The 15744-nt window shown below is 40.0% G+C and overlaps 1 protein-coding gene across 8 annotated transcripts in view; it reads left to right on the forward strand.

Annotated features, from left to right (window-relative positions):
* Positions 1-15744, forward strand: part of USP9X (ubiquitin specific peptidase 9 X-linked) — a 152936-nt gene that overhangs the window by 28568 nt on the left and 108624 nt on the right. For all 8 annotated transcript variants that reach the window (XM_015127219.3, XM_077988006.1, XM_077988005.1 and 5 more), the window contains exons 2-3: positions 8322-8575; positions 14099-14244. In XM_015127219.3, coding sequence (XP_014982705.1) covers positions 8480-8575; positions 14099-14244 — 242 coding nt within the window. In that variant the 5' untranslated portion in view covers positions 8322-8479. The remainder of the gene's footprint in view (positions 1-8321; positions 8576-14098; positions 14245-15744) is intronic.

Consider the following 15744-nt stretch of genomic DNA (forward strand, 5'->3'; position numbering starts at 1 on the left):
GTGGTGCGATCTCAGCTTGCTACAACCTCCATCTCCCGAGTTTAAGCGATTCTCTGCCTCAGCCTCCCCAGTAACTGGGATTACAGGCACACACCACCACACCTGGCTAATTTTTGTTTGCATTTTTTATTAGAGACGGGGTTTCACCATATTGGCCAGGCTGGTCTCAAACTCCTGACTTCAAGTGATCCGCCCACCTCAGCCTCCCAAAGTGCTGGGGTTACAGGTGTGTGAGTCACCACCCCCGGGCTCCTTCTGATTTTCTTAACTTTTTTCTCTGGCTTGCTTTATTGTAAGAATACAGTATACATGTAACAAAATGTGTTAGTTGCCTCTTTATGATCAGTAAGGCTTCTTGTCAGCAGTATGCTGTTAGTAGTTAAGTTTCTGAAGAATCAAAAGTTATTTATGGGCCGGGCGCAGTGGCTCACGCCTGTAATCCCAACACTTTGGGAGGCCGAGGTGGGTGGATCACGAGGTCAGGAGTTATAGACCAGCCTGGCCAACATAGTGACACCCCATCTCTACTAAAAATACAAAAATTAGCCCGGCATTGTAGCGCATGCCTGTAGTCCCAGCTACTTGGGAGGCTGAGGCAGGAGAATCAGATGAAACCAGGAGGCAGAGGTTGCAGTGAGCCGAGACCGTGCCACTGCACTCCAGCCTGGGCAACGGAGTAAGACTCTGTCTCAAAAAAGAAAAGAAAAGAAAAAAAAAGTAGTGAGGTCTGCTGCCCTCTACTGGTGAAGCCTAAGTATAGCTTGTGTTGTACAGTTAGGTCTCTTGTCTCTAGTGAGTCAGATATTTTAAGAATGGAAAAACAAGGGTGGATGTCAGTTAAACATAGAAATTTGAAAGAAAGAGAATTCCCTTTGATTATTGGTACGTAAAACCGGAATAGGCAAAATTCACAAGTCAAGATAATTTTCGTGTATGAGCTTAAGGATGATTTATCAAATTGTTTTCTAAGAAACTCAACTCGCTTTGATGTCCAGTAAAGGAAATAATCTGGTAGGGAGTTGGAATTGCTGTTGCTTGTTTATTGTCTCTGTCCTCAGTCTGTAATGTTCTACAAAAGCAGAGATATTTGATGCACTGTGTACTTCCATATATTCTCCTATGATTAGAACAATATGTGGCCCATGTAATGCTCAGTACACAATTTTTGAACGACTGAGCTTTGCGTTTTTATTTAAACATCTTTTTTTGGATAAAAAGAAAAATTCAGAGAAGAAAATCTTAAGTATCCTAGGATCATATATCAAATCAGAGGATTTCAGTGAGCTGTATAAAAGGAGATAGATTCTGGGATATAGGGCAAATTTTAGCAGAGTTGGGATAATGACTGGGTAAGAAAGGACAATTCTTTGTCCCGAAAGGAATTCTCTGGTATTAAGGCCCTCTGTGAAAGCTGCTGGAGAAATTCAGTTCTGCAAAGTTTAAAGTAAATGGTTTGCTGTTCATGGAGTGCTAGATTACTTAATACAGTCCAGCCTTTATCTAGGTAAAGGTGATGCTTTTCCCATTATGGAAGATGTTAGGATGCTAAGTTTGAATATGAAAAAGTGCTGTTTTTCCTAGAGGTAATCAAATCACCATTTTGGTTGTATTTCCCATTGCAGAAAATTCAAGATGCATTCTGTTTGTATAATTTGTTTTTATGAAATAAAGCGTAAAACTTCATATGGTAAATTTTCACACTGTGATTCATTGTATTTGAGCATGCCTATAGAAAGTGATTGCTACTGTGTCAAATATTGAATGATTTGAATAATTACTAAGTTGTTCGGTTGTGTGTAGGATACTGCTGCTTTGACTTGGTAGAGAGCTTGTTCTAGCCCTGCTAGGTATGCCTAAATCTCCGTGACATAAAAAACAGGCTCTTTTAGAGTTGTGAGACTGCTGCTTGAAATCAAGCAAAGCTGTGTGATTCCCAGCTGTTTCCACCACTTGAGTATTGAATAGGATTTATTAAGAAAAGTAGTGGTGTTATTCTTGGATAACTTAATTGTATCTGTGATAAGTTTTTACTCCACTCAAACCTTTCCAAGTTATATCTGAAAGCAATATTTTCAGATTCATTCCTCAAATATTTAGGAACTCTGCACAGTACATTGTAGAAAGGGAAATGAAAATTTAATTGCTCCATGCCTATTTCTTGCTCTTTATCTTGCATCCTAGTGTGCTGAGGGAAAGGGATCAAATTCTTATGTGGTAGTAGAGAGATGCAGCGGAGTATGCTATGCTGAGACCTGACATACCTGCTCAGCAATACCGGAAATATAGAAATGAGGACAGCTTGTCGGGTAGAAGAAACAGAAACCAAGAGCTAGAAAGGTGAGACTATATAAGAGATAGGGATAGCAAGCAACTTGAGGCTTTGCTGATTGAGTGTCCTGTCATAAGCAGAAGATGATTTAGTTCTGTGGTCTTAGAGAAAGGTATTTTGAGAGAGGAGCTTCACACTGCCACTTTTCCCATTTATCTTATTTTGTTTAAAGGGATAGTCCCTTAGTTATCCACATAATACTTTGGTCTAGAATAATTTATACCATGACTTTTGTCAGATATTTCTGATTTGTCTATAGATGGTTACTGAATTCATATAGATGGAAGGATATTGTGCATAAAAATATGAGAATATAATTTTGAGCTATTTTAGCTCAAATGATCTCCAAATGCTAAAGAACTGCAAGGTAAGGGAACAGTGAGTACTCTATATATACAATTTTACTGTGGGAAAACATACATACAATTTATCATTTTAACCTTTTTTTTTTTTTGAGATGGAGTTTCGCTTTGTCCCCCAGGCTGGAGTACAGTGGTGCCATCTCGGCTCACTGCAAGCTCCGCCTTCTGGGTTCACGCTATTCTCCTGCCTCAGCCTCCCGAGTAGCTGGGACTACAGGCGCCTGCCACTGCCTGCCACCGCGCCTGGCTAATTTTTTTGTATTTTTAGTAGAGATGGGGTTTCACCGTGTTAGCCAGGATGGTCTCGATCTCCTGACCTTGTGATCCGCCCACCTCGGCCTCCCAAAGTGCTGGAATTACAGGCATGAGCCACCACGCCCGGCTAATTTTTATATTTTTAGTAGAGACGAGTTTCACCATGTTGGTCAAGCTATTCTTGAACTCTTGACCTCAAGTGATCCACCTGCCTCAGCCTCCCAAAGTGCTGGGATTACAGGCGTGAACCACTGTGCTCGGCTGATTTTAACCATTTTTAAGTTTGCAGTTCAGTGGCATTAAGTACATTCACATTGTGGGATGCTTACCATCATCCATTTCCAGAACTTCTCTTCTTTCCAAACTGAAACGCTGTACCCCTTAAGCAATAACTCCCTATCCCCCCAGCCCCTGGCAACCATCATTCTACTTTCTGTACGAGTGTGACTAATCCGGGTACCCATGTTTGTGGAATTATGCAATATTGTTCTTTTGTGAATGACTTACTTCACTTACCATGATGTCCTCAAGGTTCACCCATATCGTAGCACTTGTCAGAATTTCCTTTCTTTTTAAAAAATACTGAATAATCCACTGAATGTATGTACCACATTTTGTTTGTCCTTGGATTACTTCCTGGAAATACTTTTAAAAGAGACATAGTATTGGCTTAGTAGACAAGGTGATCTCCCCGGCCCCCCACTTGCCCCACACTTGGGAATATATAGTCGCTTACCTCGTCACTCTGAGGAGGAGATGGTAGGGAGTGGAGGTTGTATTTATTTTCGGGAAAAAAACCAGACTCCCAGGTGGTGCTGATGAATCCATCTCTTCCTACCCTTTTGTGATTAATTGGATCTGTGTTCAAGATTCCCAAGTTTTGCCTGAATTCTAGACGTGTAGAGCCAACTCTCTAGTGGTTTTCACCTCAGTTTCAGTGTTAGAACTGTAAGAACTGCCAGTCTACCCCTTTCCTTTGAAGAGAAGTGGACGGGAAACCTGGAGTCCAGGATTATATAAGCCAAGGAAGCTCAGAGTTTCAAGAAGGGAGAGGAGGTCAGTGTCTAATGATGAGAACTGTGTCTAATGATGAGAAGAGGGCAAACAGGATGAATATTGAGAAGCAATTACTTGATTTGTCAGTAAGTAGAACGTCGGGCCTTCTTCTCGTGCTTCCCCTAATGCACGTACTCAAAAGCTTTGTATGTAATTTTTAGGGGAATTAATCTTCAAGCCCATCCCTACATCTCAGTTAAGACCTTCTGGCTTAAAGCAGTTTTAGTTTTAGTAGCTTTGGGTGGAGCCAGGTGAGAATGGACAAAGTGAAAGGCGAGATGGGCGGGGCATGGTGGCTCAGAACTGTAATCTCAGCACTTTGGGAGGCCAGGAGGGAGAATTGCTTGAGCCCAGGATCTCGTGACTAGCCTGGGTCTTAAAACAACCACCACCAAAAACCCAAAATTTACAACTTAGCTACTCTGTCTCCATCACATTTATTTAAAAAGAAAGAAAAGGGGAGATGGAGACAGTGTTATGACTTGTGGGAAAAGGGAAGGGCAGACACTGGTGATTTTCAGTAGGGAAGATTCAAGCACAGGCTGGCAAAAGATTGATTGGGGATGATGATGATTGGAGCATCATCCCTTGGAGAGGGTATACAATGGGATCATGACACCAGGCTGAGGGACAAGAAGAAGAAGAAACTGGAGCAGATTTGAGGTAGACAAGAATAAAGTTGAATTGGTTATCTAGTATTTTGAGTGCCAAGAATATAATCATTCACATATTAGCCTGGTGTGGCGGCACGAGCCTGTAGTCCCACCTACTTGGGAGGCTGAGGCAGGAGAATTGCTTGAACCCGGGAGGCGGAGGTTGCAGTGAGCCAAGATTGCGCCACTGTACTGCAGCCTGGGTGACAGAGCGAGACTCCGTCTCCAAAAAGAAAATAATCATTCACATAATTTGTCAGCAGACCCAAAGTGACTAAGGAAAATGATAGGCAAATTTCTCAAGGTTTTTAAAATTGTCTGCTTCACGTAACACTCTTTGTAATTTAGGGTGTATAAAATGGATAACAAAAGCGAAAGAGGGACTGCTTAAAGCAGACCTTTTCATTTTTGTTTTCCACTTTGTGTTTAAAGAGCTTCTATGTCTTAGACTCACCAGTACTTGATAGTATCAGTCTTAAAGCTTTGTTTTGCTTTGCCAGTTTGATCAGTGGAACAAATCTTGGTTTTGTAATTTGCATTTTCACAATTACTAATGAGGTTGAGAGGCAGGCTAGTGTAGCATTTAAGAGCTATGGACTCCCTGGGTTTGAATCCCATTTTGCCACTTAGTACTTACTGATCAGGTAATTTACTTTTGCTCTCTGTGCCTCCCTTTCCTTACCTGTGAAGAGGGATGATACTAGTTCCTACTATATACATTTGTAAGGATTACAGTGCTACAAACAGTGCCTAACGTGTGAAAAGCTCTATTTTAAAATTACGTCTTATTTCATGTATTTATTAGTCATTTCTATTTCTTTTTCTGAGAAGTCTGCATACCCTTTGCCTGTTTTTCTACTGAGGTGTCTTTATTTTGTAATTTGTTGGACATATATAGTTACAGATATTTTCTTCTACTCTGTTTGCTCTCTAATTTTTCAGAGAAAAATCTATCTGACTCCTTCCTGAAGCCTCCGAATTTTGCCTACAGGAGGACATATCTTAAAAATCAGTTTTTGTGTGTGCTTTAGTCAAGTTTTTTTTGTTTGTTTGAGGCAGGGTCTCGCTGCATTGCCCAGGCTAGGGTGCAGTGGCCCCATCTCAGCTCACTGCTACCTTCACCTCCTGGGTTCAAGTAATTCTCCTGACTCAGCCTCCTCAGTAGCTGGGACTACAGGGGTGAGCCACCATGAGTGGCTAATTTTTTTTTTTGGTATTTTTAGTAGAGATGGGGTTTCACCATGTTGGCCAGGCTGGTTTTGAACTCCTGACTTCAAGTTGCCTGCCTTGGCCTCCCAAAGTGCTAGAATAACAGGCGTGAGCCACTGCTCCTGATTTTAAACATATTCCTCTAGCACTTTCTATAGTTTACATTTTCCTCATTAATCTACCTATAATTTGTGTGTATGTGGGGTGGAGGCGGGGGTTAAAATGTACATCAACTTTTTTTTGACAATGAAAGAGAACTTGAAGAGGAAGAAGTCTTAGAGTCAGATCTGAATTAGAGTCTGTTCTGCATAACTTGGGCAAGCCCCTGCTGTCTCTTATTTTTGACTCTGTAAAATGGAGATACTACTCAATTTCTGTGCTGCATAGACTGGGTATGAGAATCAAGTGAGTTGTGGCAAAGCACTTGGAAACTTCCTGCAGTGGCTTAGTAACCTGTGTCTGGTGAAAAATACTTGGGTATTAATATTACAGAAGCAAGCCCCAGGTATGTTTTATATACCATGGTGTTTGTTTGGTCTTGAATGTCTTCAGCCAGGTCATGATCAGAAAACTTAAAAATGAAACTTTGCAATGCTTGTGGGAAGTCTCTCTTAATCTCTTGAGAGCCAGTGAGTTAGAACCAATCAGTTAAGTTTCTCTATCTGGTGGCATGTTGGAGTCATTCACTGGGGAAGATTTTTTGCAAAGTACTGATGCCTAGGCCTCACTCCCAGATACCGGAATTTATTCCATCTGGAGAGGAACCTGGGCATCAGTGTTTTAAATAAAATCACTTCAGGTGATTTTATTGTGCAGCTGAAGGAGGGCTACTGATACAATGAATATAGAATTGAGGATTTGGTAGCATTCTTCTATACTCGTTTGCTGGTCAGGTTGTAAAGAAGAGTTCCCTGTTCTTAAACAGTTGTGGCCTTCTAACCCTGGCTCTAGGAGTGGCTGGAGTCAAAACCTTGCCAAAGTAGAGAGCTGAGATCATCTGACAAATTAAGTTGTATTGGAGTGTTATGTAGTTTGAACCCTCTTAAAGAAAATTTTGTCAGAGGTTTTTGGGGTTTTCAGGGTTTTTTGTTTGTAGGGGTTGAAGAGGGTGGGGAGCTTAACAGAAATTTGTTCTCTCAATTCTAAAGGCCAGAAGCCCAGTATCAATGTGTTGGTAGGTTTGGTTTCTTCTCTGTGGCTTGCAGGTGGCCACCTTTTTGCTGCATCTCTACGTGGTCTTATTCTGTATGCGTGCACCCCTGATGTTTCTCTCCAAAGTGTTAAAGTTTATGTTAAAAGCACTTGGAAGCTTGTTTAAAAAACCATTTATAATGCCCTAGTATCAATGATAAATGTTAGTTGTGCAGCCTTCCTTAAAATGTTTTAAAAAATTACTTTATACTTTGTCTTAGTACACGTTATTGAAACAGGAGACTTCCCTGACCCCCTCACAGGGCGGGACCTGTGACAGGGGTGTGGCTTGTTTATTCCTCTTATGGGAAGGGGAGCTCACAGGTGAGCAGGTACAGGAGCCAGGGCGAGCACTTTTGAGCTCCGGCCCCACAGCAGTGTCTAGGAGTGTTACAATGCTCTTTTAGCCCCGTTGTCCCAGCATAAGTGTTAAACAGCTCAGAAAAGAGTCAGTGTGACATCCTTTTTGGGTTCCCGCATGCAGGGCATCCCGAGTTCTTTTCCTGTGTCCGGGAAGAATCAGGTCACAGGGACTTGAAGGATGGTGAATGTGGAGATTTTATTGAGTGAGTGATGGAAGTGGCTGTCAGTGGGATGGGGAGCTGGTGAGAGGGGATGGAGTGGGAAGATGATCTTCTCCTGGAGTTGGGCTATCTCTCAGCCAGTCTCCAACTGCCCCCAGCTTCAACCTCCTCTCCACCTTTAGACATTTCCTCACTTCTCTTCTTCTCTGCTGTGCTACGCTTCTCTGCCACTCTTCTGCTTTTGGAGCCTGGGGCTTGGGGTTTATATGGGCACAGGATGGGGGTGTGTGGCAGGCCAAAAGGGAACACTTGGGCGTGAAAACAGGAATGCCTGTTCTCATTTAGGGCTGCAGGTCCAGGCTTGAGCCCTCGCCAGGGACCCCACCCTCATACCTACTGTCCTTATTATTCTTGCAGTATAATGAATGCATCAGCAAATTGAAAACAGATAGTTTTTGCCCTTTCTTAATTTAATTAAAATGACAGTTAAGTAGTTTGATATATTGCCTTTGGAGTCATTTCCAGGAGGCTATATTTGTTTTCTTGGTATAATGGCCGGTGTAACGTTATCAGTTTTAAGTTAAATGTAGTATTAATGAAACTTCAGCATTTTACTTTCTCTTCTTGTTTCTATAGCCCCTTTTTCCTGACTAGATTAACTGGTGATACTAAATTTGAACAGTTCCATAATTCATGTTTTTTATGTCTAAAACCAATTACTTTTTCCCCTTTCTATTTGTAGGTTATGCAATGGTCTCTGCAAGATGGTTTATTCTTGAATTGGACCTTTTTAAGACTGACAAATGCTGGTACTTCATCTTCTATAAGTGGACTATAATTTCTTTTCTCAAGACAACTACATAAGCAGACAAAATTGCAAAGATCTGCCCTGTGTCGAGTATGACAGCCACGACTCGTGGCTCTCCGGTCGGAGGGAATGACAACCAGGGCCAGGCTCCTGATGGACAGTCTCAGCCCCCCCTCCAACAAAATCAGGTAGGATGTTGAAGATACTAGTTAAAGCTACAGTGGAGTGGGGCTGGGCTCAGTGGTTCACATCTGTAATCCCAGCACTTTGGGAGGTCAGGGCAGGCGGATCACTTGAGGTCAGGAGTTTGAGACCAGCCTGGCCAACAGGGTGAAACCCTACAAAAATTAGCTGGGCGTGGTAGCGTGCGCCTGTAATCCCAGCTACTTGGGAGGCTGAGACAAGAGAATCGCTTTAACCTGGGAGGCTGAGGTTACAGTGAGCTGAGATAGCGCCACTGTACTCCAGCCTGGGTGACAGAGCTAGTCTCTGTCGCAAAAAAAAAAAAAAAAAAAAAAAAACGAAAAACCAAAACCTACCTTGGTAGGTCTACTGTTGGGGTACTAAATGATGGAACATGTTCTAAATACTTTGTGAAGCAACTGTTATTTTAAGTTTTGATTAACAAAAGTGAACAGGTCGGGCGCGGTGGCTCACACCTGTAATCCCAGCACTTTGGGAGGCCGAGGCAGGTGGATCACGAGGTCAGGAGTTCGAGACCAGCCTGACCAATATGGTGAAACCCCATCTCTACTAAAAAATACAAAAATTAGCTGGGTGTAGTGGTACGCGTCTGTAGTCCCAGCTGCTCAGGAGGCTGAGGCAGAAGAATCCCTTGAACCCAGGAGGCAGAGGTTGCAGTGAGCCAAGATGACGCCACTGCATTCCAGCGTGGGCGACAGAGTGAGACTCCATCTCCAAAAAAAAAGAAAAATGAACATAGGTCTTGCATAGTAACAAGAAAGCTCAAGTGGTGTAGATGGTAATCCTTGACTATGTAGTCCATCTTTTTCTGGCGGCTTAACTGTCAGTCATTAAAATTAAGCCATGTGTCAATTCTAAGAGGGAAAGCATTAAATCGTTCAGTGTAGCCTATGATTAGCATGGACCCATCATAAATCATGACACCACTTTCTACCCCATAAATACATACAATTGTAAATTGTCAATTTACGATAAGATTATAAAAAGAACACGGACCCAAGTCATGTTGTCTAGCATTCAAATTTCAGCTTTGTACCATATTTGCGTTATGACTCTGGGTAAATTATATAACCTCTAAGCCTCAAGTTTGTCTATCTGTACAGTGAGGGTAATAATAGTGTAACTACTTCATGGGTTGTTAAAAGGATCAATTGAAGTAATGCTAAACATAGATTTTGGTATTAAGGTTTTATGCTGACCTCAAAACTCATAGGGCGTGTCTCTTTCTGTTCTCTGGATGAATTTATGCGAAGTTTATTATTTGTTTCATTAATTGTTTGGAAGATTTTACTGGTGGACCCATCTGGCCTGGGGTTTTATTTATGGAAAAGTTTTAATTGAAGATCCTTTTTTTTATTTGGAGATGGAGTCTTGTTCTGTTGCCCAGGCTGGAGTGCAGTGGTGTGATCTTGGCTCACTGCTACCTCCGCCTCCCTGGTTCAAGCGATTCTTCTGCCTCAGCCTCCTGAGTAGCTGGGATTACAGGCGTGTCCCACCACACCTGGCTAATTTTTGTATTTCTAGTAGAGACAGGGTTTCACCATGTTGGTCAGGCTGGTCTCGAGCTCCTTACCTCGTGATCCGCCTGCCTTGGCCTCCCAAAATGCTGGGATTACAGGCATGAGCCACCTGCGCCTGGCCGATCCATTTTTTTTTAAGTGGAGGAATTTTAAAATTTTTAGCGTCTTCTGGTAAATTGTGTTTTTCAAGGAATTGGTTTATTTCATCTAGATTTTCAAATTTGAGGTAAAGTTGTTAATGACCCTTATTATCTTTTTTGTGTCTTGGGGCCTATGGTAATGCCTCCTTATTTCTGATACCACTACTAATGTCATTAAACCTTCTAAAAAACCAACTCTCTTGTCTTTACTCCCTCCCCCCACCCCCTCCCGCCAACACACACACACACACACACACACACACACACACACACAGACGCACACACACACACTCTCTTTCTCGCACGCGTGCGCGTCTCTGTTCCTTTTAGTTTGGATTTGGTTTGCTGTTCTTTTTCTCATTTCTTGAAATGGAAATTAAGATGATTGATTTCAGTTGTCTTTTCTAATATATACAGTTTTATATTGGGAAGTATTAAACTGAATGACAAAACATTAACACTTGTGATATGCAGCTCAAACAGTGCTTAGAGGTAAGTTAGTTGAGGTGTGTGTAAATTATCACAAACATGCTGCTTCCAATTTTTACATGTTTGTGTAGAGTCGGGTAAGTTTTTAGGCAAAAGTGTTATTTTTAAGTTTTTTTTACTATTATTTGGGGATAAGTTCTTATTGTCCAGCTATTACAGGTTAGATATTCTATTATAAGTAGTATAGAAAAGAGCTTCTGTCTCTCCTTTTTCCTCTTCCTCTGCCATTTTAGAGAAGTGAACAAGTTGGGGTTTTTTTCTCCCCCAAATAAGTGTGTCAGTTTTATTCCTTTTCCTCTCTAGTTCCCATTTTCGAGACATAAAATATTAAAGTGTATGGTCACAGGTCTTGGACAGAGTTAAGTCCTTCCTGTATCATACATTTGTTAGCCAGTATTCAGGTTTTTAAAAGCGTAGTCAGAGGTTTGAGTTGGATGCCAAAGATTTTTTTTTTTTTTTTTTTTTTTTTGAGACGGAGTCTCGCTCTGTCGCCCAGACTGGAGTGCAGTGGCGCGATCTCGGCTCACTGCAAGCTCCGCCTCCCGGGTTCACGCCATTCTCCTGCCTCAGCCTCCGGAGTAGCTGGGACTACAGGCGCCCGCCACCACGCCCGGCTAATTTCTTTTTGTATTTTTAGTAGAGACGGGGTTTCACCATGTTAGCCAGGATGGTCTCGATCTCCTGACCTCGTGATCCGCCCGCCTTGGCCTCCCAAAGTGCTGGGATTACAGGCTTGAGCCACCGCGCCCGGCCAGATTTCTAATTTTAAACCAGAAGCTAGTAGTTAAGAGTTCCTCTTTCTTTTCCATTTTATACCTGCATTGTCCATGAAATTCTAACCTCTTTTGCAATGTTTCTGATTTGCATGGCTTTAGACAAAAATCAAACCATTTATTTAACCTTACTCTTATTTTAAGGTGTGCTTGATGATTTTTAGAGCTCTTGGGTTTGTGATATTCACCCTAATATTCTATGTCTACATTGTGTTCCTTTTCTTCTAAAAACTTTACATTTTTTAAGATGACTGGTAATTTAAAATAACAAAGGAATGAAACAAATTACATTATCCCTCACCCTAACATTTTGTTTTTCTCTACTTATTAATGTTAGGATTTTATTTTACAAGATCTGACACGGTTGTACCAAGAAGCAGCAACCAAAGTGTTAATCACTGTTCAATTTAGGGCTCACTTTTTGGATATGCTTTTTATGTGCTGGCATAAAGGGAATTTCTAAAATCAGATTTTTCACTTAAATTTTTTTAAGCATGCCTTAAAAAAAATTCTCTTAGAGAATTTTAGGCTTTAGTATGTAGTAAAACTCGAGAAATGAAACAGCCTTGGCAGAGGCACTGTGGGATGAACACTTTTGGATGCGGTTGCTGGGAGGGTGCAGATTTTCTGGAATGAAATTTGGCAGTATATGTCAGTGGCCTTCAAAGAAATTGTTTATACTGTTCTAGTAATTGTATATCCAGGATCCTATCCTAAGGAAAAGTTGAAGTTCAACACAAAGGTTTATATATGAGAACATTCATTACAGCTATGTTTATGTTTGTTAGCAGTAAAAAATACCAAATACTAAATGTCTCCTTAATTTTGTTTAATTCATGCAATATTATCTGGCCATTAATTTTTTTTAAGATTTCTAATGATCAAAAATATTGAATACCTAGATACATTGAATGGAAAAGGACACAGACTTAAGTATAATTCCAGTTTTATTGAACATATATATGGACAGTTTTTATTTACTCTTAAAGATTACAAGGAAATAAATATCGGTGGTGTTTATAGGTGTGGAATTACAGGTGTTTTAAATTTTATTTTTTATATTTTCTATTTTCTATAAGCATGTATAAACTATGTCAGGGGGAAAGGAGTTAAAAAATAATAAAGCAGGCTTCCAAAGTTACATACTTCACATCAGACATTTTTGTTGGACTTGTAACACTTGACTTCTGTGCTGTAGTTTCCTTTGCCTTGAGACCAGCCCTGTGGACACCTGCACAGTGTTCTCCATCTTAAGTAGAAGTTCACCATTTAGTTACTAATTGACCATATGAGTTCATGTATAAACTTTGTAAGTAAAACATATTAATGCTGGTAAACTCATCTGTCTTCGTGCAAGTGCTTACTTATGCAACTCTTTATTTTACAACTGTTCAATAGGTGCTTGAGTGTTAGGGCGAGGGGCCCCTTTCTCTTAAAGGGCCATCAGCCTACAGTGAATAGAAAATTCAAGAACACATGAGTAAAAATCAGTTTAAAATTTAGGTTAGTTTCATTTTGAAAGGGAAGATACCACTTGCTTTCTGAATTAAGAGTGAAGGTCATAAAAGTTCATTCACTTAGTTGTGAAAATATTATGCACTGCTAAAGCGGGGGGGAGAGAAAGACATGCTAAAAATAAGGAATAAAAGAAGTCAAAAATAGCCACATTAGTTGAAAGTGATGTTACTTATTTAAGAACCATAATCATGAACTTCTAAATAATTGTTGTTTGAGTAATAGTTTGGGTGTAGGGAAATTATGGAATAATTACGTTTTCCCCCCTTCAAATAAAAAAAAGTAGAAGTTATAAATTATAATGTGTAAAATGAGATGTATCATATTTGTAGAATAATTTCTGTCATGGCTCACATAATGGGAAATGTAAGCAGAGAGGCAGTACACATTATGATTAAGAACGCAAACTATTTAGACTTTGATTCAAATCCTGAGTGTAGAATTTGAGTTGTGTGATCTTGGGCTACTTATTGTCTGAGTTTTTTTCATCTATTAAATGGCAGTAGCATACTTCATTAGGTTGTTGAGGATTAAATGAAATTATTTTAAAGCACAGTAGTACAGAGATGGCCTGAAACATCATAAACTTTCAATTATTTTATCTTTTGTAAAAATTTACAATACAGGTGTCCCTTAGTATTCATGGAAGATTGGTTCCAGGACCTCTTACCACTTAGATAGCAAAATTGGTGTATGCTCAAGTCCCTGATATAAAATGGTTTAGTATTTGAATATGACTCATGTACATCTTTCTGTATATACTTCACATAATCTCTAGATTACTTATGATGCCTAATATAGTGTAGATGCTGTATAAATCGTTATCATGCTGTATTGTTTGGGGAATCATGACAAGCAAAAAAGTTTGTACATATTCAGCACATATTCAATTTTTCCTGAATATTTTCGATCCAAGGTTGTTGGTTGACTTTGCGGATGCAGAACCCATGGATATGTAGGGCTATTTACTGAATTTTAAAATCTGCAATGCTTGTCTGTGTTGGTGTTTGGATTACTATTTTACATATGTTATAGAAACTTAAATGTGGAATATTTAATTTTTAATTAAGACTTCATCGCCTGATTCTTCCAATGAAAATTCCCCGGCAACTCCCCCAGATGAGCAAGGTCAAGGTGATGCCCCACCACAGCTTGAAGATGAGGAACCTGCATTTCCACATACTGACTTGGCCAAGTTGGATGACATGATCAACAGGTGAGTTGGTGTGTAACACAGAAGAAAGAGAGCAGACAGGAAAGTAACCCCACTGCCTCCTTAATAGTCTTTACAGCTTCGTCACTGCCAAGTGCTTTATAACCCATGATTCTTAATGGATTTAATAAATGAAAGGGAGTGACAGTGTTAGTAAAATTTTCACATTAATGATGATGACCCTGCTTAGTTTGTTTCTGAAGTAAAATTGTATGTTCAGTTTCCCTCTTGGAGAGTTTATGAAGTTTTTTTCTCATTGGTCTCTTGGTTGCTGGATGACTTTCATAATTTTGGGATGGCCTGTGGTAAATCAGGTCATGAGGACATTGAGTTCCTCAGAACCTGATCCTAGTGAACTCTTGACTAGTTTGAGCCATTTAACCATCCTAGATGTTTCCTTTTTTTGGTCTTCATCTCAGGGAACAGTTCAGAATATAATTTTTCACACTTGTAGTACAAACAACCACCCTATCCCACCCCCACACACTTTGATTATTTAGAGGAAAACTCCAAGAGAGTGAAGCTTTAAGCTTTTGTGCAGAGGAAGAAAAAGATTTCGAGAGGCTAGGGAAGAGCACATCAAAGAATCCCATATGACTGTGGTCTTGACTGTGGGCTCAACAAGTGAGTGCCAGGAAGGTGTGACACATTTCCCCCTCACTACCCAAAAGGAAAGTAATGAAAACACATGTTCTTAAAGGCACTTGCTTTACTGAGTTGTTGTTTTTTTTTTAATTTCATTTTCTAAAAATAAGTCAACACTATTAAATGCATAATGTGAGAGGAAATAAAAATCCTTTGCATTAAAAAAAGAAATCTAAATACATAAATAATGAGTATGCATTGTTAAACAGAAATATTTTATGTAGGTAAACTTCTCTGTACTTTTCCCCCTTACATACACATATTCCTGCCAAAAATTACTGTTAACAATTAGTACATTCTCCAGATTGCCTTTGTGTTTACTATCATATATGAATTGATTTTTCTATAAATACAGGATTCTTACTATAATTTTGTAACTTGCTTTCATTTATCTTGAATATTTTTCCTATTAATATCCATTGTTTTTAATTATATATTTACAAGAATACATTGTGTGATTCTGGCAGGTGTCTATAGTAATGGTATATAATTATGTTTAATGGTGGTCCCTGACCATTCTCTATAGCAGTGATACCACAGCAGAAGGTTGTATTGTTTGTTGCTTTTCCATACTTGTCTGGTGGTTGGTGATTGGTAGTAAAATACTTCTTAGGCTGAAGTTACATATTATTAGGAAGTTCTCAGTGGGGAGAAAAATATAAATGATTTTTTTTTTTTTTTGAGACGGAGTCTCACTCTGCCACCAGACTGGAGTGCAGTGGTGTGATCTCGGCTCACTGCAACCTCCGCCGCCTTGGTTCAAGCGGTTCTCCTGCCTCAGCCTCCTGAGTAGCTGGGACTACAGGAGTGCGCCACCACGCCCAGCTAATTTTTGTGTTTTCAGTAGAGACGGGGTTT

Source organism: Macaca mulatta, chromosome X, assembly GCF_049350105.2.
Source record: "Macaca mulatta isolate MMU2019108-1 chromosome X, T2T-MMU8v2.0, whole genome shotgun sequence".
NCBI classification, from domain to species: Eukaryota; Metazoa; Chordata; class Mammalia; order Primates; family Cercopithecidae; genus Macaca; species Macaca mulatta.